The 23,797-nt window shown below is 55.4% G+C and overlaps 1 protein-coding gene across 9 annotated transcripts in view; it reads left to right on the top strand.

Annotated features, from left to right (window-relative positions):
- The first annotated feature begins 3,266 nt into the window (after positions 1 to 3,266).
- LOC105485881 (lipase maturation factor 1) overlaps positions 3,267 to 23,797 on the top strand; it is a 105,460-nt gene continuing 84,929 nt past the window's right edge. For 2 of the 9 annotated variants that reach the window (XM_071083826.1, XM_071083825.1), the window contains exons 1-2: positions 3,283 to 3,495; positions 18,347 to 18,656. In XM_071083826.1, the coding sequence (XP_070939927.1) occupies positions 3,303 to 3,495; positions 18,347 to 18,656 (503 nt within the window). In that variant the 5' untranslated portion in view covers positions 3,283 to 3,302. Of the gene's footprint in view, positions 3,496 to 3,922; positions 9,196 to 16,250; positions 16,901 to 18,346; positions 18,657 to 23,797 lie in introns of those variants that run through there. The other 7 variants (XM_071083828.1, XM_071083823.1, XM_011748455.3 and 4 more) reach the window with 7 other exon arrangements.

The following is a 23,797-nucleotide window of genomic DNA, read 5'->3' as shown; positions in this document are numbered from 1 at the left end:
TGCTCTGGGTTTGCGGAGAAGCCTCTATTTTTAAGTGAAGCGCCTTCTTAGGGAATAAGACACACTTGTATCTAAATGTTATTTTTAAACTGCTAGATGCTGCTTAATACAGATGAAGAAGTAAGGTGAGTGTAAATAATACGATGTATTCCGAGAGGTGACAGCGCCTTCCGGGCGATTCTGAAACACCAGTGCAGGGCTGTCTGTCGTTCTTTTGTTTTCATTTTACTTTTTTTTTTTTTTTGAGATGGAGTCTCTTGCTGTGTCGCCCAGGCTGGAGTGCAGTGGCGTGATCTCGGCTCACTGCAAGCTCCGCCTCCCGGGTTCACGCCATTCTCCTGCCTCAGCCTCCCGGGCAGCTGGGACTACAGGCACCCGCCACCGCGCCTGGCTAATTTTTTTTTTTTTTCTATTTTTAGTAGAGACAGGGTTTCACCATGTTGACCAGGATGGTTTTGATCTCCTGACCTCAAGTGATCCACCCGCCTCAGCCTCCCAAAGTGCTGGGATTACAGGCATGAGCCACTGTGCCCGGCCTCATTTTACTTTTCTAAAATTCGAGGCGAAATTCACATAGCATGAAATAAGCCACTTTCCGGTGAACGACTCAGTGGTGTTTAGCACCTTGCAGTGCTGGGCCGCCATCACCTAGTTCCAGAACATTCTCATCAGCCCAAAAGGAAATGTCCTACCCACGGAACACCCGCTCCCCATTCCCCGTCCCCAGACCTGGACCACAGAGCTCCCTCCTTTCCCGGTGGCTTTGCCCGCCCTGGACATTTCGTGTAAATGGGTTCACACAACATGTGACCTCCGCGTCTGTCCTGTCCCACTAAGCTTGATGTCCTGAGGTTCATCTGTGTTGTAGCATGTGTCAGAACTGGATTCCATTTTTTTATTTTATTTTATTTTATTTTATATATGTTATGTTATGTTATGTTATGTTATGTTATGTTATGTTATGTTATTTTAGAGACAGAGTCTCGCTTTGTGGCCCAGGCTGGAGTGCAGTGCTCAATCTCAGCTCACTGCAACCTCCACCTTCCGGGTTCAAGCAATTCTCCTGTCACAGCCTCCCAAGTAGCTGGGATTATAGGCGCCCGCCACCATGCCTGGCTAATTTTTTTGTATTTTTAGCAGAGGCGGGGTTTCACCACGTTGACCAGGCTGGTCTTGAACTCCTGACCTCAGGTGATCCACTCGTCTTGGCCTCCCAAAGTGCTGGGATGACAGGCTTGAACCACTGCGCCCGGCTCCTGGATTCCTTTTTATGGTTGAATCATAACCCAGTGCACTTTTGATTAAATTCAGGCTGAAATGGGCATGAACAGAGCCGCTGGTCCACCTCTCCTCGGTCCAAGCCCTGCCCCCAGTGACCTGCTCTGGAGCCATTCTAGGCCGTGGATGGGACCCCTGTGGTCAGCGTCCCAAGAGAGCAGACCCCGAGGGAAACTTGAGCTCAGAGAGGACAGGAGCTCCCAGCAGACCCTTCCGCTGACTGCTCCCACCCTGGGCAAACGCAGAGCCGGAGCCCGGAGCGCTGGAAGCTGGAACAAGAGGCCCTTTTCTGCTCTGCACAATGCCCCATTGTGCCCTTTGCGGGGAGAGCAGCTCGGCCCGGCGAGGGGAAGCTGTGCACAAAGGCTCCTTGTGACGGCAGCCCCACCTGAGGACAGCGCAGGGCCACACCTGACACAGGGCAGTCCTCTCGCCGTCCGTCTCCGAGCAGGCCTGGCATCCAGACAGGGCCCGCTCTGCAGGCGTAGCCCGAGGGTGTGGGGCTCCCTGTTCCCCACAGAGGAGGGGAACAGTGTAAGCTCTGCTGGCCCTTCCTAAACTGGTCCCCAGATCATGAGGAGAGGTATGGCTGGTGGGTTCTGCGGAGGGACCTGGGTGCTGGGCGCCTGCCAGGGCCCACGGCTCCTGCAATCCCCAAGGCTCCGAGCCCTCAGGCACACGCTGTGCTCCCGGAGGCTTGGCCAGCATGTGGAGGATGTTTGCGTGTTTGCACCCATGGCAACATCTTCTACAGGGTCCCATTGCACAGCTGGACTCCTAAAGGGGTTTTCATAGAAAAGAAATGGAAACTAAAAACGAATTAAACCCTAAGACGTACAGGTATGCTATGACCCCAGCAACTCGGAGGCTGGAGGCTGAGAGGAAGCTCTGGCCACTGCTGCTCAGCCCTGGATTTGGGGACCTGATGTCCACAGTCAGTCCCTGCCCTCACAAGGCTCACACTACAGGTGGTGAAGATATAATTAAACTAGTCACAAAGATGGGTCATTTGACCATCCGAGTGACAATAATTTATATGCCAAAACACCAGGAACACTAGAGAGGCGAAAGACAAGAATACGTAAAAACAAAAACAAAAAGCCAGGACAAATATTTCCAATATACACAAAAGAACGATTTTTCATATGTAAAGAGCTCTGACGAATGAATAAGGAGAAACCTGCACTTCCACGATTTCCTTCCAAGTGCCCCACAGTTTATTCAATAACCCCTAGGTCTCCAATGCCTACTCTGGCCTCACACCCTTTCTTTCCTCTAAGGAATGCCTGTGACCTCAGCCTCTCCCAGCACCCACTTCGGATCAGCCCCCAGAACCCCCCTCCAGTCATCAGAATGTAGAGTTGCTGGCGTCCTCCTTCAGGTTCTGTTTGGGGCAATGGGCAGTTAGCCCTTCCCTCTTGAGTCCTGAGTCCCCCTCTTCCCCCACAGCTTGAAGTCCAGTCCCAAGGGCTGGCAGGAGCTGGGCTGTGCAAAGGCGTAAGGCTGGGAGGAAGGGGAGGGTGGGTCCCCCTAGCATTCCAGGCCCAGCCCTGCCTACTCTGTCCCTTTCTGGCTGCGACGATAGCCCAGCACCCTCCGCGGATACTGGGAGTGAGTGTCAGCTGTGAGGCAGGAGCACGCTGTGGCACTACCGCCAGAGTTTCTGCGGCCCACCTTCCCCAGGACAAGAGTTGGGAGGGAAGGCTCCTGGCTGGGGGAGGGCACCTGGGCCTCTGCAACGCGGACTGACGGAAGGCACGCGTGCATGCCCCAGTGAGTTCGGGTCGGGCGACGCGCACCTCCTCCCCGGTACCCGGTCCCACACCCTACCCGCAGCAGCGCCCAGCGAGGACTGCGAGGGAGGCAGGCTCCGGGAACCAGCTCCGGCGCGTGGGCGGGGCCGGCTGGAGGGGGCGGGGCCTCCGGGAGTGTGGGTGGGGCTTTCGGCCGTGGGCAGGGCCGACCTGGGAGAGGCGGGGCCTCCGCTAATGGGCGGAGCCTCCGGGAGTGCGCCCTCCCCGCACATGCGCCCTGACGGCCCAACAATGGCGGCGCCCGAGGAGTCGCTGAGGAGGCGGAAGACCGGGTACTCGCACCCGGAGCCTGAGTCGCCGCCCGTGCCGGGGCGTGACCCCGCAGGCTCTCCGGCCCACCTCCACGCGGGCACCTTCTGGCTGACCCGGATCGTGCTCCTGAAGGCCCTAGCCTTCGTGTACTGTGAGTGCCGGGCGGGCCCGGGACATCCGCCAGTGTCACCTCCGCGCCCCACGACCCCCGCCCTCCCTCGAGACTCCTCCGCGCGGTCCCGCGGCCGCGGCGCCCCCACGCAGCCCTCCTTCCTGCCGGGGCCGGGCGGGGCGGGGCGGGGCGGGGCAGGACGAGGCTTGCTGTCGCCGCCTCGAGCCTCCGACCTGGGCGCCTGGGCTCCCGGCTCCACCTGCAGCCCCGGAGTTGCTCGGCCGCGCCCGCCAGGACCGGCTCGGGGCAGTGCGAGGCGGGGCCGGCCCGGGCCCTGGCCCAGGAGCTCGCAGGCGAGCGGCACCAGTCGGGCGGCGGGTCGCCAGTCCGCGGGCAGACGGGGGTCTGCGTTCCGGCTGCGGGGCGGGGAGGCCTGGAGAGGGAGGCGCCCCTGCTGCCCCCGCACAGCGCTGTGCCGACGGTGGAGGTTCCCGCTCTTGCTGGGCCCCCGCACGCCGCATCCCCACCGCGTGCGGCCCCTGCCAAACTCCGAGGAGCCGGCCCGGGAGCCTCCCCCGCGTCTCCCGAGGGCTGAGGGAGGGTGACGGGCTGGTGGCCGGACTGGAGTTTCTCCTTGAGTGTTCTCGGCTAGCTCAGCCTGCCTTCGGGGGGATTCCCAGCGGAGGCCTGGGGGCAGCTCTGGAGCCTCATCTGCAGGTGAAGCCTGCGCCCCACTCTGGGATGTGGTTGGCGGGGTCTGCTGGCTGAGACCCTTCACCCCACAGCGTGCGCAGCCTGCAGGGCAGAGCTCTGAGAAAAGTCAGTTCGTGCTCAAAACCTCTGGACCCCCTGGCCAGGGGCAGCTGGCGATTCCAACTCCCTCCCCCCCTCCCCAGTCCGGACTACGCACAACTGGTTTGGAAGAGAACGGTCCTGTGATCACAGGGACATTAGTGGACACACGGATACGTGTTTCATAAGCCCAACCTGTTAGTAGCAACGAAGCCCAAACTCAGGCTCTCAGATGAGCCTGGAAGTGAGGGGAGCGTGCCAGGCCGAGATGGAGCCAGCGGGGTGCGTGGGGCAGCCACCCTTCCAGAGGGCCCCGGAGCCACTGGCTCTGGCGTTGTCCACGCGTGGTTGTAGGCCATGGACATTGGACGTCTCCATTTCCTTCCGTCGTCTATTTCCCTCACGCGTGGAAGGAAACGGTCGGATTGCAGAAGTTCTTGTTTGCACAGCTTTCGTCCCACACACATCACGGGAAGTTTGGTAGCCTGGCTGTGCTGGAGTGATGCTCAGTTTGACGTTTTGTGTGACGTTTGTGTGATACTTTCCACCTCCTGGTGCAAAGTGACGAGATGTGCTCATCACTACAAGGTTTCCTGTGGGATTGCAGTATTGGCTTCAACTCGGTCTCTCTCTCTCTCTTTCTTTAAAGCAATTATTTTTATTTTATTGTATTTTATTTTATTTATTTTTGAGACGGACTCTCACTTCAGCCCAGGCTGGAGTGCAGTGGCACCATTTCGGCCCACTGCAACCTCTGTCTCCTGGGTTCAAGTGATTCTCTTGTGTCAGCCTTCCAAGTAGCTGGGATTACAGACGTGCACCACCACGCCTGGCTAATTTTTTAAAATATTTTTAGTAGAGACGGGGTTTCACCATGTTGGCCAGGCTGGTCTCGAACTTCTGACCTCAGGGCCTCCCGAAGTGCTGGGATTACAGGCGTGAGCCACCGTGCCCGGCCTGCAATTATTTTAAAATATAGTTCTTCCCAGGTTGCTTTTCCCTCCACAGTATTAAACAGTCGTTCTAAATGTTGGTGCTGTCACTTAGCAAACGATGAAGCAGAGATAAAGCGAAGCTGTGAGGCTCTAATAGGCCTTCCACAGGGGAGCCCGAGATACAGCGGGAAGTCCCAGCGGCGTTGCCTCCTGAGCACAGCTTCATAAAACCAGCTCAGACTCTTTCAAACGAGCTGAGGCTCCTTTGATCTCTGCAGGGATTCTCTGTTCAATTCAGAAGGAACCACTTTTAAGCCGCTGGGTCAAGCAGATATTTTAAGCCTGGTGCCCAGCATTGAACATTTCTCCTTGACATATGCGTGTTCTTCTATCTTGTGAGTATGTTTAGGGTAGAATCAGTGTCTTTCTGCAGTATCAAGGAACCAGTTTCCCATCTTCCAGGATCTTCCAGGGACATGGTTTTCTGGCTGAGCTGACCCAGCGCAAGCAGGCAGTCATCCTGTATTTATCTCCTAGAAAGTTCTGGATTTTACTGGGACCGTGCTCTCCTCCCTGTTCCTCAGAATCCCAGGGTTTTTCCAAGTTGCCATAGGGGCTCTCCAAATAGTTCACTTGATACTGAATTTTACAATGTTTGTAGCTATTGAACACTTGTAATTAAACACATAATCAAATGTATTCTGTGGAAACTCCCCTTGTTAAAAGACATCGAACTGAGGCAGGCTTACCCTTAGGCAGATTGTCTCAGCAGACGTAGTAAAAATGTACAGATCAGGGGAACCAGAAACACTTACTCTGTCGGGGAAGCTTCGAAGCTAGACACGGAGAGGCCGGCTGCCAGCGACAGGCCTCTGCGTTCAGCCTGACTTTGCGTCCGTCCTGGGGCTGGCTCCTTCCCCCCGCGGGCCGGGGTGTTTCCGTGTGCTGCCACCGAGGTGTGTAGGTGCTGGGGGTGTGCTTACTGCACACAGACGTGCGTACCACGCGCACCCTGGGGTGTCTGCCGTGCCCTGCTGTGCTGTGGGAGCCGGAGTGTGGTGTTAGCGGAAAGTGGCGTTTTCACAGGGCTCAGAGTTGAAGACACGCCTGTCATCCTGATGTGTGGACTCCAGTCCCTGGTGCGATGACTGCGTTGAGCCCGGTGCCGACCTCCCGGCGACAACGTCACTGCCCCCGGTGGACAGCGAGGAAGCAGGGTCAGCCTCCGGCCTGGCTGTGCAGCGAGTGTCCATCTGCCCTGGAGTTCAGCCCTGCCCTTCATTCACGTCGCTGTGCAGCCTGCGTACCCTGGACACCCGGTTCACATCTGGGCGGCGGCGTTCTCGGGCTGCGACGGCACCTAGGAGGACCAAGGCCGCCCGAGGTGATCGGGGACATGTGACACTGAGCATCCCCTCAGCCCAGATGCCACTCCCAGGAACGGCCGAAATCCGGATGAGTAAAAGCTCATGTGACAGGAGTTTCCGGCCTAAGCAGCGGGACCTGGGTGCTGTGTTCTTGGTGTGTAGGGGCAGTGCTGGCCGCCCATGGGTGCTGGTGCCTCCTGCACTCAGGCCTGCTGCCGTCTGGATATGCGATGAGGAAACTGAACCCAAGAGCAGGCACTATGCCCAGGGTCACTGGGACAGAGGGCAGAGCAGCCTGGTTAGAAGCCCTCGCTGTTTTATGGCAGGGACCCCCAGGGTCGCACACCAGCGTTGTGGCCCAGCGTTCCCCGCGGAAGATTGAGGCCTGCACTGGTCAACCCTGTAGTGCAAGGGCGTGTGTGGCAAACAGCTGGTTTGGAGCCTTGTCAACCAGGCCGGTTCCTTGATGATTTGAAATCCCTCTCCCAGGGGGCCTGGGCAGGTCGGTCCATGGGTGGCCACAGGCAGCTGGGGCTAGACTCCTGGAATTTCCGGCAGCCCTGCGTCTGTTATAGCGCCAGTGGGTAGAGCTGGATCCCTGACAAGGCCAGGGAAGGACAGCCTCACAGGTGCTACTGAAGATGCCCTAGGCTAGAGCTGCCCACCCCGGCTGGGTTCTCCTGGACTGAACTCACGTTGGTTTGCTATTGTTGAGAGTCACATAGAATATGTACACAATGCATTTTAACTGCCTCAGAATTCAGGTGTTATCTGGAAACAGTGTAATTACAGTTGGTCAGAATTGGGTTGATAGCTGTTCACTGTAGAGAACTTTCCGGAAGCTTGTGACAGGTGGAAGTAGTGGGGCTCAGAGTTGGTGGGCCACACCTTAGCTATGTGGCCTTAGCCAAGTTGCTCATCAAGACCTGCCTGTCACTGATGAGACGAGACTGACCACTGGGCCATCCTGAGGCTGACATGGGATTCCCCGCCTGTGCACACTTCCCAGAAGGTGGACGGAGGACACGCTGGCGCGGGAGATGGCTTGCAGGCAGCCACGGAGTCTTTCTGTATATCTGAACCTTGGAAAGGACCTTTCTTTTGAAGCTCAAACGTTTATGAGACACTGTTACAATTTGGAAGGGATTTGTGGGTGAAATGTGACATGGAGACTGGGTAATGTTGGCGTTTGCAGACTGACTTTGTGACTGGCACTTTTCGTGGCTGTCATGGCTTCGGCACAGAGACCCTCCTGAGGGATTTGGTCTGTCAGTTCACGTGTTTGTTGGGTCCGAGTCCTGGACAGGCCCAGGAGGGAACTGCCCTGGCCAGGGCCGGACACTTGGCGCCTGCACAGGGCACGAGTGCTGGCGGCTTTGGGGCACACGCTCCCTGCTGCCTCTGGGGCAGATGTCCACCTGCACTGCTTGCAACAAGAGGCTGGGGCCCCAGCAGACGAGCCGTGGTGCCTGAACTGCTCCCGCTGTGTCCCTGCCACGTGAGGCATCTCTTCCTGACCATGGTCCTGAGACCACCTGACCTCTGCCTTCCCGGGGTTGAACTGTGCTTGTTCTCTCCATGGCTGCCGATGCCCTTCCGGTCTTCAGACTTAGCCCCCATCACTCGTGGACTCCTGACCACACCCGGGACTGACCACCAGAGCCCTGCTCTCTGCTTCCTTTGTGGCTGATGTTGTCCCCTTTCCAGTGTTGTTGTGCCCGTCTACCCTCTGGCTCCTTGCAGTCAGGGAGAGCGCTTTCTTTATACCTCTGTCCCCTGTCTTCTAGGGGCATCTCCTGCTCAGTGAAATGTGCCTGACCTGTAGCAGGTGGTCTCTACCAGGGCTTAGTGTCAACACGGGGCACTTTTCCAGCCATCTCCCCTTCCTCCCCCTCCACCCGCCTCCAGCCCTGAGGTGTGGCCCAGCAGGAGAGAGACTGCCGCAGCCCTCCCTTGGTTGTGTTCATACTTCCTGGGCTGCTCGTGTCTCCGTTTGCTGGCGGATTCTCTTTCTGCTGGAGTGTGTCCCCAAGCAGCTTTTCCAGAAAGGAAGAGGACCAACTTGCCGGGATCTGTAATTCTCCGTCAAAGCCACTTTCCCTCAGAGCTGTGCAGCATCGAGGAGGCGTCTTCAAGCATGTGACTCTCCTTCTCCCCGGAAGCTTGTGGAGTCTCAGTGCCTCGCCCTCCTGCTCTCCACCTGTGCTCTTTGTTCTGGTTATTTACTGAGGAGTCTCTGAGGCTCTTTTTCTTTCTGTCTTGTAGTGGCCTCGGTGAGCTCTTCAGCCTCAAGGCTCATCCTTGGCTCTGGAAGAGGCTCTTCTGGCCTCACCCCAATCTGCCCACGTGCTTCAAACACCGCACGCCCCAGCTAGGTTCCAAACAGGGCGGGTGGGGCCGCTCTTCTGTGTAGCTTCCTAGCATGGGCTGGAACCCGGAAGAGCCTCTCCATGAAGCTGAATGGAGAAGAACATGGGTTCCCCAAGGCCCTAGGAGCCAAGCACCACACAGAACCCACCGCTTGACTATGATCCCGAGTAACGTGGACAGCCTGGGCTGCAGAAGGAACGCCCAACGCTGGCGGGAACGGAGGGGTTTTTCTTGCTCGTCTTTCCAGTTCCACATTGTCACGTTGGAGTCCTCGGGTGAGATTTGTGTTGAAAATCCAACCTCTAGGGGATTTCCGCGCTAGTTTTGTCCTTTAGGCGTGGAGGCATGCGTGCCGCAGTGTGGCGTTTATTCTGTGCGCCCGCTCACCGCCCTTTCTTTTCCACATGGGGCAGTTTTATCGCTTCTCCCCTGCAGCTGCTCCAGCGAGGTGGGGCCGCGGTGCCATTAGTAGCGTGTCTCTGAGTCTCGCCGCAGCCCTTGTAGCTTGTCATCCTCCTCAGATGACACCCAAGGCAGAGTTGACATGGCAGGCAGAATCATTTGCACCCGTATTTGCTAAACTCTCAGCTGTTCTTCAGAAAATTTGAGGAGAAAATTAAACCAAAAAGAATACTTGAAACTCAGCTCAATTTGTTTTGTTCTGAGCTTTCAGTGGCTCTGAGACCTCATGGGAAATGAGTTCTTTTTCTTTTCTCCAGGCCACTTGAATTCTAATGAAATGCACCACTTGGTTTTACAAGGTCTTCTGTAAAAATACTTCTTTGTTTAAAAAGCAAACAGCACTGCCCTACCTCAGAGCTCTGCAACACATACCTTTAAAGACAAAATACTTGAGGTCACTGTGCCAAGGCCCAGAATTTAACCATGGCCAGTACGAACCATTGAGAATGGCATTTCTGCATTTCTGGGATGACTGTTTTAATTTTACAACAATTTATCCAAAAGGAGAAAAGAGAAAGCTGATTTTTTTTTTTCTGATTCCTTTTTTTTTTTTTTTTTTTTTTGAGACAGAGTTTCACTTTTTTGCCTAGGCTGGAATGCAGTGGTGCGATCTCCTCTCACTACAACCTCCTCCTTCCGGTTTTAAGCGATTCTCCTGCCTCAGCCTCCTGAGTAGCTGGGGCTACAGGCTCAGGCTGCCACACGTGGCAATTTCTTTCTGATTCTGAAGCAAAGTATTTGCTGGCCATGCCTGCTGTTGGCTGCTTGGGCGACATGGCTGCAGCTCCCAGGTCAGGCTCAGGGTCCCTGTGAGAGGCAGGTGGTCGCATGGCTGTGTGTTGCCTCCTGTGTGGGGCAGTGACGGGGCCTTCCGAAGCTTGGCTGGTTGGTTAGTTTTGCTTTGAGAGCCTGTGATGTTTCAAAATTTTTGCTGCTTCTTTTTATGTAGCTATTTTTATAATGTGAGTAGAGGTTGAAATAGTTTTTTTCCCCCTGAAATCTCAGTTCAGTCTGTCATCCTTTTTCCTGATAAGCAGGAAGTACCCTATGCTTCTTGCCTTAGAATTACTGATTTAGGCTATTGCTTTGGTGAGGCCACATCTTGTTTTCCTCTGTGGCTCTGGAGTTTGCGCTGTGGTGAGGGGCAGAGCACATCCATCCTTTAGCCAGCGCCGATTGGGTCCCTGTGGGAAAGGGCCCTCCTAGCACCGATGAGGGTTGGGCCCTGGAGTGTGCAGTGGCTGAACAGTCCCCACCTGTGTCTCTCCCACCTGCAGACGTGCCAGGATATACGCACATCCCTGAACATGCGCACATACATGTATACATGTGCACACGTGCACAGACACATGCACACACCCCTGTGCACACATGTACACACAGGCATGTCATACCCACATGCACACACACTGACCTGAGCTCCTGTGGAAGCTGCTGGTGCGGTCCCTGCGCATGTGGCCGCCGGGGCTGAGGGTCCCTGCGCATGTGGCCGCCGGGGCTGAGGGTCCCTGCGCATGTGGCCGCTGGGGCTGAGGGTCTCTCTGCATGTGGCCGCTGGGGCTGAGGGTCCCTGCGCATGTGGCCGCCGGGGCTGAGGGTCCCTGCGCATGTGGCCGCCGGGGCTGAGGGTCCCTGCGCATGTGGCCGCCGGGGCTGAGGGTCCCTGCGCATGTGGCCGCTGGGGCTGAGGGTCTCTCTGCATGTGGCCTCTGGGGCTGAGGGTCCCTGCGCATGTGGCCGCTGGGGCTGAGGGTCTCTCTGCATGTGGCCGCTGGGGCTGAGGGCCTGCTGCAAGGTGTCCTCGATGTTGCTAGGAGGTCAGCGCTCGCAACTCAGGTCCCTTCCACCTGGAGGTGGAGGCAGGAGGGGTGTGGGGAGTCTTCTGCTGCAGCCCTGTTTCCCACCCTGTGTCACGCCCCATGTCCACTCTGTGTCCCACCTCGTGTCCACCCTGTGTCCGGCCCGTCTGTGTCCAGTCTGTGTCCCGCCCCGTGTCTGCCCCGTGTTTACCCTGTGTCCATCTCGTGTCCTGCCCCGTGTCCGCCTGTGTCCACTCTCTTCCTCCTCACTTGGAGCTGCCCCCTCCCACCTGCCATCCCCAGCCCCTTTAGAGGTCACCAGCGCTGGCCCTTTTGTCGCCCAGGACCCTGTGGTGCTCTGCCTGTGGCCCTGCTCCTGCTGCCCTGGAGGGAGGCTGCTCACAGCGCTTCATGCTGGGCACTGAGTGGTGCAGAGTCTTCAAGAAACCTTTACTTTTAAAACTTTTTTTATTAAAAATAAAACTATTAGCTAAAACTGCAGCCTCTGTGGCTTTTCCACCCATGCCTTTTCCCAGAAAGTGTTGTCCTGGCGTCTCCTCCCTCCCTTCCTGTCTGTGACAGTCTCCCAGCCTTTCCTGTGTTGTCCGATCTTGGCAGTGTCCAGCCGGCCTGTCATGGTGTCTGTAGAGCGTCCCTCACGGTAGGTCCGCCTGGTGTTTTCTCGCGATTAGACTGGGTGTGGGTTTTGGGAAGACGCCCACAGAGGTGTGGGGCCCTTTCCGTCCCACCGTATCAGGGTCCTGACGTCCGCACGGCTTTCTGATCACCTGGCCGAGGTGTGTCCACCAGGAGTCCCCTCTGTTGGGTCCCTGCTTTCCCGCCCTTTCTGTCCTCTGGAAGCCACTCACTGCCCCCGCCTCCCAGAGGGAGTGTCCGCAGACATTATGTGGAATTTCTCTGTGAGGAAGATCTTGTTACTTACTTGTTTGTGGTCACTGATTTTGTCACTATGGACCTACACCCATTTATTTTCCCTCTGGGCTGTTATCCAGTGTTTTCACCTTGAGTCTGTGTCTGGGCTGTGATGCAGTGTTGTCATCGTGAGTCTGCGTCTGGGTTGTAATCCGGTGTTGTCACCGTGAGTCTGCGTCCGGGTTGTGATGCGGTGTTGTCACCGTGAGTCTGCGTCCGGGTTGTGATGCGGTGTTGTCACCGTGAGTCTGCATCCGGGTTGTGATGCGGTGTTGTCACCGTGAGTCTGCGTCCGGGTTGTGATGCGGTGTTGTCACCGTGAGTCTGCGTCCGGGTTGTGATGCGGTGTTGTCACCGTGAGTCTGCGTCCGGGTTGTGATGCGGTGTTGTCACCGTGAGTCTGCGTCCGGGTTGTGATGCGGTGTTGTCACCGTGAGTCTGCGTCCGGGTTGTGATGCGGTGATGTCACCGTGAGTCTGTGTCCAGGTTGTATTCCAGTGCTGTCACCGTGAGTCTGTGTCCGGGTTGTGATGTGGTGGGTTGTGATCCAGTATTGTCACTGTGAGTCTGTATCCAGGTTGTGATGCGGTGTTGTCACCATGAGTCTGTGTCGGGGTTGTATTCCGGTGCTGTCACTGTGAGTCTGCGTCCGGGTTGTATTCCAGTGCTGTCACTGTGAGTCTGTGTCCAAGTTGTGATCCAGTATTGTCACCGTGAGTCTGTGTCCGGGTTGTATTCCAGTGCTGTGACTATGAGTTTGCTGCTCACCTTCTCCAGCTTTGACCACTGGTGGCTTTCCTGTCCTTCCCCGCAGGGATGCTTCAGGCCCAGCTTCTGTTTCTCTGCCCCAGCCCTAGAATGAGCTGTTTCTCCAAGGAGCCCTGGTTCTCTTTCGGGGAGCACAGAAACTCTGATCTGGGTACTGGGAGGGCCGTTGCTCCCGGGGTCTCATGGCTGCTGGCCCTCTTGCTGGGCAGAGCTAGGCTCTGTGTGTCACTGTCTCATTTCACACATGTGGTTGCTTCTCTGTTGTATCCACCCATCCATCCGTAAGTACACGAAGGTGAACCTGGTCCATGCCAATGACTCTGGCTCTCACCTGGCACACGGTGTATTTCAGCCGTCTGTCCTGACACACGGTGTGTTCCAGTCTTCCCTCCTGGCCCATCTGAATCCTCCCTCTCTGCTTGTGAGAACCTGGCTCCCCCAACTCGTCTAGCGTCTGCTCAGCCCTGGTGCACGTGTGAGGATTGTCCTCCCAGGCCAGGGGGAAAAGCCCTGGAGCGCAGTGTTTGTGTGCGGCTCCTTCTGGCCTTGCGGTCTCCACTCAGAACGTTTTCCGGAGTTGCTTAGGCAGCTCCTGCCCTCTGGCCAGCGTGGTTCTGATTTACATTCGTGTGTGTGGAGCCTGCATTCCGTCTGCATCCGCTGACCTCCTGGTTGGGTCTTCCCCCAGTAGTTTGTGCGCATTAAAGTTCATCTGGTGTCATGCTCAGTGCTGTGGGCTTTGCTCCATCACCGCAGCTCCAGCCCCTAAGTCCCCGTGCATGGGAGTGACCACGTCCGCCGCACCAGCCCCTGACACGTCCGGGTCCGTCTCCCATCCCTCTGATTTTGCCTTTTCCATTCCATATGAATGGAATCATGCAGTATGTAGCCTGTTGGGTCTAGATTCTCTTACTTAGCACAATGCACTTAAGATTCATCCATGTTGTTGCCTGAACCAACAGCTCCTGCATTCTTACCTCTGATTATTTTTCTGTTGCACAAATGCACCTCTGGTTATTTATCTACTTCCACCGTGAAAGACGTCGTCCTCGTTTCTAGTTTTTAGTGACTATGAACAGAGCTGCTACGAGCATCTGCACGAGGCTTCTGTGTGAGCACGTTTTCAGGTTGAAGGCCTGAGAGGCGCAGTAGCTGGGTTGTAAGGTAACCCTTCATTACCTGGGTCAGACGCCACCGTCTGCCGTCCACAGCAGTATGCCACAGCATCCCCAGCACAGCGAGGGCACTCCTGCTGTTCCGAACCTTCCACAGCATTAGGCACTGTCCACTTTCTTTCCTTTTCTTTTTTTTTTTTTTTTTGAGATAGAGTCTTACTCTGTCGACGAGGCTGGAGTGCAGTGGCACTGTGTCGGCTCACTCCAACCTCCGCCTCCTGGGTTCAAGCGATTCTCCTGCCTCAGCCTCCCGAGTAGCTGGGATTACAGGCGCCCACCAATACACCCGGCTAGTTTTTATATTTTTAGTAGAGATGGAGTTTCACCATGTTGGCCAGGCTGGTCTTGAACTCCTGACCTCAGGTGATCTGCCCGCCTCGGCCTCCCAAAGTGCTGGGATTACAGACGTGAGCCACCGCACCCGGCCTGGGCACTGTCCATTTTCAAACACTTTGGCCACAGTGACGCGTGTGTGGTGACAGCACGTTGTGGTTTTCATTGGCATTTCCCCAACGATGAATGGTGTTGAGCATCTTTTTACGTGTTATTTGCCAACCGTGCACCTTTCCTGTGTCTGTTCAGATCTTGTGGCCTGGTGTTTTTCTTCACACCTTTAACGTTAAGTTGTTTGTTTTCTAATTATCGAATTTTAAAAGTGCTTTAAATATTCTGGATACAAATCCTTTATCAGATGTGTGATTTGCCAGTATTTTCTTCTAATCTGTGGCTTGTGTTTTCATTCTGTTAAAAGTAGCTTTTGACCGGGCGCGGTGGCTCAAGCCTGTAATCCCAGCACTTTGGGAGGCCGAGACGGGCAGATCATGAGGTCAGGAGATCGAGACAATACTGGCTAACAAGGTGAAACCCCGTCTCTACTTAAAATATATATATATATACAAAAAAGTAGCTTTTGCAGATCAAAAGTTTTTCATTTTGGCCGGGCGCGGTGGCTCACGCCTGTAATCCCAGCACTTTGGGAGGCCGAGATGGGCGGATCACAAGGTCAGCAGATCGAGACCATCCTGGCTAACATGGTGAAACTGCATCTCTACTAAAAATACAAAAAAAAATCACCGGTAGCGGGTGCCTGTAATCCCAGCTACTCGGGAGGCTGAGGCAGGAGAACGGCATAAACCCGGGGGGTGGAGCTTGCAGTGAGCCGAGATCGCGCCACTGCACTCCAGCTTAGGCGACAGAGCGAGACTCTGTCTCAAAAAAATAAAGAATAAAAATAAATAAAAATAAAAAAGTTTTTCATTTTCATAAAGTTCAATTTACAGTTTTTAATTTCATAGATTATGCTTTTGGTGTTGTATCTAAGAACTTGTTGCCAAACCCAAGTCACATAGATTTTCTTCTATATTTCCGTCTACAAGTCTTATGCTTTTATGTTTTACTTTTAGGCCTATGATCCTTTTCGGTTAATTTTTGTGTAAGGTGTGAAGTGTGTTCAGGTCCATCTTTTTGCATGTGGACATCCATTTGTTCCAACATCATTGTTAAAGGACTAGTCTTTGTTTTTTTATTTACTTTGTAGAGACTGGGTCTCACCTTGTTGCCCAGGCTGCTCTGGAACTCCTGGGCTCAAGCGATCCTCCTGCCTCGGCCTCTCAAAGTGCTGGGATGGCAGGTGTGAGCCACCGCGCCCGGCCCAAGGCCTCAGCCTCCCGAAGTGCTGGGATGGCAGGTGTGAGCCACTGTGCCCGGCCCAAAGCTGCTCTTTGTCTGTGGAGTGACCTTTGAACCTTTGTCAGCATTGTTCACTCTGTGTGTTGGGTTGGGACAGCGGGGCTATGTCTGGGCCCTGTCTTCATTCCCCTGAGTTCTGCGGCTCTTCTTTAATCAGTGCTGTGCTGTCTTCATGTGGTCTTTTTTTCTTTTTTTCTTTTTTTTTTTTTGAGACGGAGTCTGGCTCTGTCGCCCAGGCTGGAGTGCAGTGGCCGGATCTCAGCTCACTGCAAGCTCCGCCTCCTGGGTTTACGCCATTCTCCTGCCTCAGCCTCCCGAGTAGCTGGGACTACAGGCGCCTGCCACCTCGCCCGGCTAGTTTTTTTTTGTATTTTTTTAGTAGAGACAGGGTTTCACCATGTTAGCCAGGATGGTCTCGATCTCCTGACCTTGTGATCCGCCCGTCTCGGACTCCCAAAGTGCTGAGATTACAGGCTTGAGCCACCGCGCCCGGCTTCAGGTGGTCTTGATTAGCTTCTTAGTAAGTCTTGAAACTGGGTAACGTGAGTTCTCCACCTCTGTTCTTTTCCAAATGATTCTGGCTATTTTAGTCCCTTTGCCCTCCCATATACATTCTAGAATCGGCTTGTCAGCCTCGGCAGAAGCACTGACTGGGTGTTTTGGTTCAGATTGTGCTGAATTTATGGATCAAATTGACACCTTAATGATTTTGATTCTTCCAATCCATAAACATGGTCTGTCTCTTCATGTAGTTAGATCTTGTTTCATTTTTTATATCAGTGTTTTGTAGTTTTCCATGTGCAGATTCCATTTATACTTTTTTAGATTTATAAACGCATGGGGAAAAGTACGTGTACTAGCTTCCTGCCTGTCTACACAGACAGCGCTCTGAACCAGCACGCACAGTCGCAGACGCGGACCCCAAGCCAGCTCCCGATGCGTAGTGGGAAGCCGCGTGTGCTTCTGGGGTTGCTCTTGTGGTGTTTTTATCATTGTGCAATATCTTCTTTCATCCCTGTGTCATTCCTTGTTCATAAATCGACTTTCTTCCTCTTGAGACAGAGTCTCTGTTGCCCAAGCTGGAGTGCAATGGCGCCATCTCGGCTCGCTGCAGCCTTCTGGGTTCAAGTGATTGTCCTGCCTCAGCCTCTCAAGTAGGTGGGACTACTGGGGTGCACCACCACACCCAACTAGTTTTTGTGTTTTTAGTAGAGACAGGGTTTTGCCATGCTGGCCAGGCTGGTCTTAAACTCCTGACTTCAGGTGATCCACCTGCCTTGGCCTCCCAAAGTGCTGGAATTACAGGCATAAGCCACTGTACCCAGCCCTTAAATCTACTTTTTTTTTTTTTTTTTTTTTGAGATGGAGTTTTGCTCTTGTCGCCCAGGCTGGAGTGCAGTGGTGTGATCTTGGCTCACAGCAACCTCCGCCTCTCAGGTTCAAGCCATTCTCCTGCCTCAGGCTCCCGAGTAGCTGGGATTACAGGCATGCAAGACCACGCCCAGCTAATTTTTGTGTTTTTAGTAGAGGCAGGGTTTTGCCACGTTGCCCAGGCTGGTCTCAAACTCCTGACCTCAGGTGATCCGCCTGCCTTGGCCTCCCAAAGTGCTGGGATTAGGGGCGCGAGCCACCATGCCCAGCTCTTAAATCTACTTTTTATGATGTTAGTAGAGCCACTTCGGCTTTCTTTTGTTTATTTTTTTATTTTTATTTTTAATTTTTTTCAGCCATAGTGAACTAGATCCAGCTTTCTTTTGATTCACATTGCATGGTGTATCTTTTTTACTTTTAACCTACTTTTTCATTCTTCACCTTTACACATGGGAGTGCGGTTCTCTCCCCTGTCGTCATCTCTGGGTAAACATTCAGTGTTCTACAAACGCTGACGTCCAGAGGATGTGAGAGAGCCGGTGTGGGGTGGGCACCGTGAGACATGGACTCGGAGACCTGTGGATGTGAGCGTGCCGTTGTGGGGTTTGTGTGGAGGCTAAGCGTGGCTCACCTGTGGGCTGTAAGTGTCAAGCCCTGCAGCGTGTGCTGGGAGTGACGCCATTGTCCAGAGCGGGGTCATCAGGGTGTGTTTCATAATGGGGAACGCAGAGTGCCGTCTGGATGGTCAGCCGACTGTCTGTGTGCAACCAGGCACGCCTTTTATACACACGTCTAGTTTGCGTCCGTGTGTGCGTGTATGCACACCCTACTTGCACACTGCTTGAGTCCGTGTGTATGCGTGTATATGCACGCTGCTTACGTCCGTGTGGGTGCATGTATATACACACTGCACACTGATTGAGTCTGTGTGTATGCGTGTATACATACACTGCTTGTATCCATGTGTGTGCATGTACACACGCTGCTTGCTTCCGTGTGTGTGCGTGTATACACACCCTGCGTCTGATGCAGGTTGGGTTTTCCCATATTTCCCCCAAGATGCTGAGAAAGTACTCAAACTCCTGAGTCTGGGGTTTGGACCCCAAGCCGTTGGCCAGACTCTGCCTCCCCTTCCCTCCCCGCCTCACCTGGCAAGTCTGAGCCACACCCACGGTGTCCACATGTGGTTTGTTCCTAGTCACGCTTGTTTTGTCTTCCTGTCCTTCCAGTCGTGGCATTCCTGGTGGCTTTCCATCAGAACAAGCAGCTGATCGGTGACAGGGGGCTGCTGCCCTGCCGAGTGTTCCTGAAGAATTTCCAGCAGTACTTCCAGGACAAGACGAGCTGGGAAGTCTTCAGCTACATGCCCACCATCCTCTGGCTGACGGACTGGTCAGACACGAACTCCACCCTGGACTCGCTCGCTCTTCTCGGACTGGGCATCTCGTCCTTCGTCCTGATCACGGGCTGTGCCAACATGCTTCTCATGGCTGCCCTGTGGGGCCTCTACATGTCCCTGGTCAATGTGGGCCATGTCTGGTGAGTAGGAGGAACACGGCAGTGGGACCGCAGGGCTTGCTGTCCCTTAGCACACACGCCGCAGGTCTCCTGGCACTTGGAAAGACTGGACGAGCATTCATCTTAAATTCATTCAGGAGGGTATCATCATTTTGCTGAGGCTACCTCAGAGCAGCCAGTCCACCAGCCACAGCCGCCACCCATTCTCAGGGTTAAAACCCCACCTCTTTGCAGTAGCACGTCTTTACTTAAAGGACTGCATTGCCATCCTGCTGAGCCAGAGGCACAGAGAAAGGGAGGCAAAAGCAGCGGGTCCGTGTCTGTGTGGACATATAGGAGGCTGGTTTGGGGTCCGTGTCTATGTGGGTGTGTCGGAGGCTGGTTTGGGGTCCGTGTCTGTGTGGACGTGTCGGAGGCTGGTTTGGGGTCCGTGTCTGTGTGGGCGTGTCGGAGGCTGGTTTGGGGTCCGTGTCTGTGTGGGCGTGTCGGAGGCTGGTTTGGGGTCCGTGTCTGTGTGGGCGTGTCGGAGGCTGGTTTGGGGTCCGTGTCTGTGTGGACGTGTCGGAGGCTGGTTTGGGGCAGGTGTCTGTGTGGACGTGTCGGAGGCTGGTTTGGGGTCCGTGTCTGTGTGGACGTGTCGGAGGCTGGTTTGGGGCGGGTGTCTGTGTGGACGTGTCGGAGGCTGGTTTGGGGTCCGTGTCTGTGTGGACGTGTCGGAGGCTGGTTTGGGGTCCGTGTCTGTGTGGACATATAGGAGGCTGGTTTGGGGTCCGTGTCTGTGTGGACGTGTCGGAGGCTGGTTTGGGGTCCGTGTCTGTGTGGGTGTGTCGGAGGTTGGTTTGGGGCGGGTGTCTGTGTGGACGTGTCGGAGGCTGGTTTGGGGTCCGTGTCTGTGTGGGTGTGTTGGAGGTTGGTTTGGGGCGGATGTCTGTGTGGACATGTCGGAGGCTGGTTTGGGGTCCGTGTCTGTGTGGACATATAGGAGGCTGGTTTGGGGTCCGTGTCTGTGTGGACGTGTCGGAGGTTGGTTTGGGGCGGATGTCTGTGTGGACGTGTCGGAGGCTGGTTTGGGGTCCGTGTCTGTGTGGGCGTGTCGGAGGCTGGTTTGCGGTCCGTGTCTGTGTGGACGTGTCGGAGGCTGGTTTGGGGTCCGTGTCTGTGTGGACGTGTCGGAGGCTGGTTTGGGGTCCGTGTCTGTGTGGACGTGTCGGAGGCTGGTTTGGGGCGGGTGTCTGTGTGGACGTGTTGGAGGCTGGTTTGGGGTCCGTGTCTGTGTGGACGTGTCGGAGGCTGGTTTGGGGTCCGTGTCTGTGTGGGTGTGTCGGAGACTGGTTTGGGGTGGGTGTCTGTGTGGACATGTAGGAAGCAGGGAGTGCGCTGGCTCTTGCGTGCCCAGCTTGGTTCCACTCTCGATGGGACAGCCGGGCTTTGCATGGAGACTGAGGACGGCTCTTGTGTCTTTTGTGGGTGGGAGACAGGAGGCGGCCAGCTCAGGGCTGAGTGGTCGGAACCAGGACCCTGTCCCAGGATGGAAGGCTGCGATGGTGAGTTGGCGCAGGCAGGGCTCAGCCTTGGGCATTGGGGCCTGTGTTTTCCATCCTGGTCAGCACGGCTGAGCTGAGGTTGGAGTGTCTGGGGCCGGCTGTGCTTCCGGGAGCCTGAATGCTCTGCCTCCAGCCCAGCTCCTGTGGCTCTGGTGTTCCCTGGTCGGAGGCTCGGGTCGCTGTGATCTGGGCTTGGCAGCACAGCCCAGGCCCTGCAGGCTCATGCAGGGAGGGCTGCAGCTGGCATCGGGGCACCTGTAGGGAGGGTCCCCACTGTGTGGCTGTGCTGGCGTGGGCACCGCTGCCAGGTCCAGTTGCTGGTGTTTCCTCAGGTCTCAGCTACATTTGAGTGTGTCACCTCATTCAACAAGCAGGTCAGACAGTGTCACCAGGGCAGGGCAGGAGGCCTGGGGACGCCTTGGGCATCCACGACGTGGCTCCGCCTCGGGGCCCCTCCACAGCACACAGGCCTGACTTTGCCGAGGGCCCATGAGCTGTCAGCACAGGCTGAAGTGGTGTGCTGGGGTCAGGCGCTGTCACGGGAGTGCACAGGGCTGGGGCACGTGCAATGCATATGGCTGTTTGTGGTTTGCCCCTGAAGCCTCAGGCCCTGTGACGCACGTCCCCTACACATGTCATTGGCCTGAGCCGTCTCTGCGAGGGTGGCCTGGTGGGGGCTGTACTTGTAGGGCGTCTGGACAGTGAAGCGGCTTTTTCCCCTTCACCCCCTCGCTCGTGGTGAGGACGTCACTGTGCAGGCTTCACTGGAGGAGTGGGGTTCCACCCGCCTCTGGGGGGTGCAGGAGTCGCGAGCCCGCCTGCGCAGGAGGCTTCTCTCTGCTCCCTGTTTATCGTTCGCCTGAGCGTGGCTTGTGGCAGCGTGGACTTGCACGTTTTTGTTTTGGTACTTCGGGGGTCTGTCTTCTTGGTCTAGAAATTTAAACATCTAGGGGTTTGGCAACATTTATGACAGAGCGCCACAGCTTAATAACTGTTGCATAAAACTCTAAGTGACTTTAGAGAGGGACTCTGACTCTGCTCAGAGCTGGCCTTCGTGTTACATGAAGCCACTCAGCCTTGCAGGACGCCGGAGCCCTGAGCACAGCGTCTGCTGCAGTGTCCGAAGTCGCTTCAGCTTTTCCAAAACGCTGGCTCCGGCTCTGTCGTCTGCACTTGGCTTTGGCAGTGGCCCTGCGGGCTGCTTTGCTGCCCTTCAGTATGGCAGCACCGCCATCCCTTCCCCACCGTCTCAACCCCAGAAGGAAGGAAAGATTCTCTCCAGGAACTTGGACCAAAGTGGGGACACCTCAGGGGTCCTCCTTCCTGTGGAGGGAGCTGCCCTTGGAGCTTCCTTCCTGGGCAGGAGGGATGGCGGCTCCATTTCAAAGAGTGCTGAGAGCAGCGCCAGGGCTGGAGGGGACGCTGGGAGGCCGCCAGCGCCCAGGGACACCGCCCTCGGTGCTCCATTTCTCACTGATGATTAACACGTGTTTGGACTCCAGGACTTCGATGTAAGGAGGTTCCACAAGTACCTGCAATACCTTTTCCACCACCTGCCCCTGCGTCGCCCCGACTGGGTGGGTGGGGCCCTCCCTGGCTGGGCTGCAGCCAGTGTGTCTGTGTTAGCACATGGGAAGGGATCTGACAAGGCGTAGACGTATTTGATGGTAAAAGTGACGTCCTCTTCATTTCACAAGGTTCAGGGACCCCGTAGTGGGAGGGGTGGCGGTTGCCACACAAGGCCAGGCACTGAGAGAGCCCACCCTAGGCGTCTCCTCTGTCAGCCGGGTCATGGTCGTGTCCTGCTTCCAAATGGCGTGGGAAAAGCCAGACCCTGGGTGTCTTTGTCTGCGGTATCTGACTCCTGCGTAGCGCTCGGTTCCTGCCTGTGAGCTGACCTCTGAAACAACAGTTACCTTCCTGGCTAGACGGGATTAGTCTCCAGAGCCCGGCAGGTGGGTGAGCGTCTCTCATGGGGGAGCCTGTGTGTGTCTGCTGGCAGTCTTAGCACACAGCAGCCTCAGCGTCCCGGGCTCAAGCAATGCTCCCTGCGCAGCTTCCCAAATAGCTGGGACTGCAGGCGCCCAGCACCACACCTGGCTAATATTTTTATTTTTTGTAGAGATGGATGTCTCACTATGTTGCCCAGGCTGGTCTTGAACTCCTGGGCTCAAAGTTTAATACTCCTGACTCAGCCTCCCAAAGTGCTAGGATTACAGGCATGAGCCACCGTGCCCAGCCAAATATTTTCTGGGGTTTTTTTTGTTTTCTTTTTTTTTTGAGACTGAGTCTTGCTCTTGTCGCCCAAGCTTGAGTGCAGTTGTGTGAACTCAGGTCACTGCAGCCTCCATTTCCTGGATTGAAGTGACTCTCCCACCTCAGCCTCCCAAGTAGCTGGACTTATAGGCACCTGCACCACACCTGGCCAATTTTTGTATTTTTAGTAGAGACGGGGCTTCACCATGTTGGTCAGGCTGGTCTCGAACTCCTGACCTCCAGTGATCCACTTGGCTCGGCCTCCCAAAGTGCTGGGATTACAGGCGTGAGCCACAGTGCCCAACCCCCTAATTTTTTTTTAACCTAACAAGAGATATGTATTTCTTTGACTCCAAGGAGTACATCCCATAATCATCAGGGCGCACTGAAGGGGCAGGGATGACGCTTGAGAAGAGATGGGGCATTCAGGGCGCTGGGGCCGTAGGCAGGGTGAGACTTCAGCAGGCAGCAAGGAGGCCAGGGCCGGACGTGGGGAACACAACTGACATCTGGCCTTTGCCCACGCGGGGTGGCTGTGGTCCTGTGGACTGGGATAGTGGGGCACACTGGCAGGGGCAGTTTGAGGGAGAGGATGTCTCACATTGAAACAATACTTTAAAATAAGAGATTTGTCTTCATGGCTTCCATGCCTGTCCATGGCGGAGTGGCAGGTGCAGGACCAGCCTCCCCACTATGAAACCGTCAGCAAGTGAAATACCAGGTGGCACAGGTGCCCCGGACTGCTGTCCCTGGAAAGGAGATACATACAGCGTGGCCTTGGTAGCCCCAGCCTTCTGCCTGAGCGCCTTGTACACCGCAGCCAGGGCACCCAGCAGAACACAAGGCGTCTCCGAGCTCAGGAGGCAGGGGTCAGAGTTGAGGGTCGCTTGCGTTTGTGCGACAAGGCACCAGAGTAAAGGAGCTAACAGAGACATCACCACAGAAACCTACGCGGGTTCCCCTAAGTTTTTGGGTTTGTTCTAAGCTATGAACATGGAGAGTGAGAGTCTTTGAGGGTTGGTGGAAAGCGGCAGGTAGGGAGTGGTGGGTGACCTTAGTGGTGAGTCTGAGGGTCCCACAGTGTTGGGAGATAAGCCTCCCCATCAGCCGGTCCGGAGGCGACTTGCGTAAGACCCTAGGCTCTCAGCCCATGCCCCCAGAAAGGCCACATCTTAGGAAGAGGGTTCCTCTCGCCCTAGAAAAGGTCTGTTCTAGACTGACCCTAATTGAGCTTTTGGAAAGACCAAGTTTGTCTTCCAGTAGCTCAACTGCTTACCAGACAGACTCATTCATTCACTCTCCAAAGGAAGCGGACAAAATTAACCTCTCAATGATGTTATGATCTTTCATAATAGCTAGAAT

The sequence above is a fragment of the Macaca nemestrina genome, chromosome 18 (genome assembly GCF_043159975.1).
Source record: "Macaca nemestrina isolate mMacNem1 chromosome 18, mMacNem.hap1, whole genome shotgun sequence".
Classification (NCBI taxonomy): Eukaryota; Metazoa; Chordata; class Mammalia; order Primates; family Cercopithecidae; genus Macaca; species Macaca nemestrina.
Note: the sequence above shows the minus strand (reverse complement) of the source record. Positions and strands in the feature narration are given on the sequence as shown.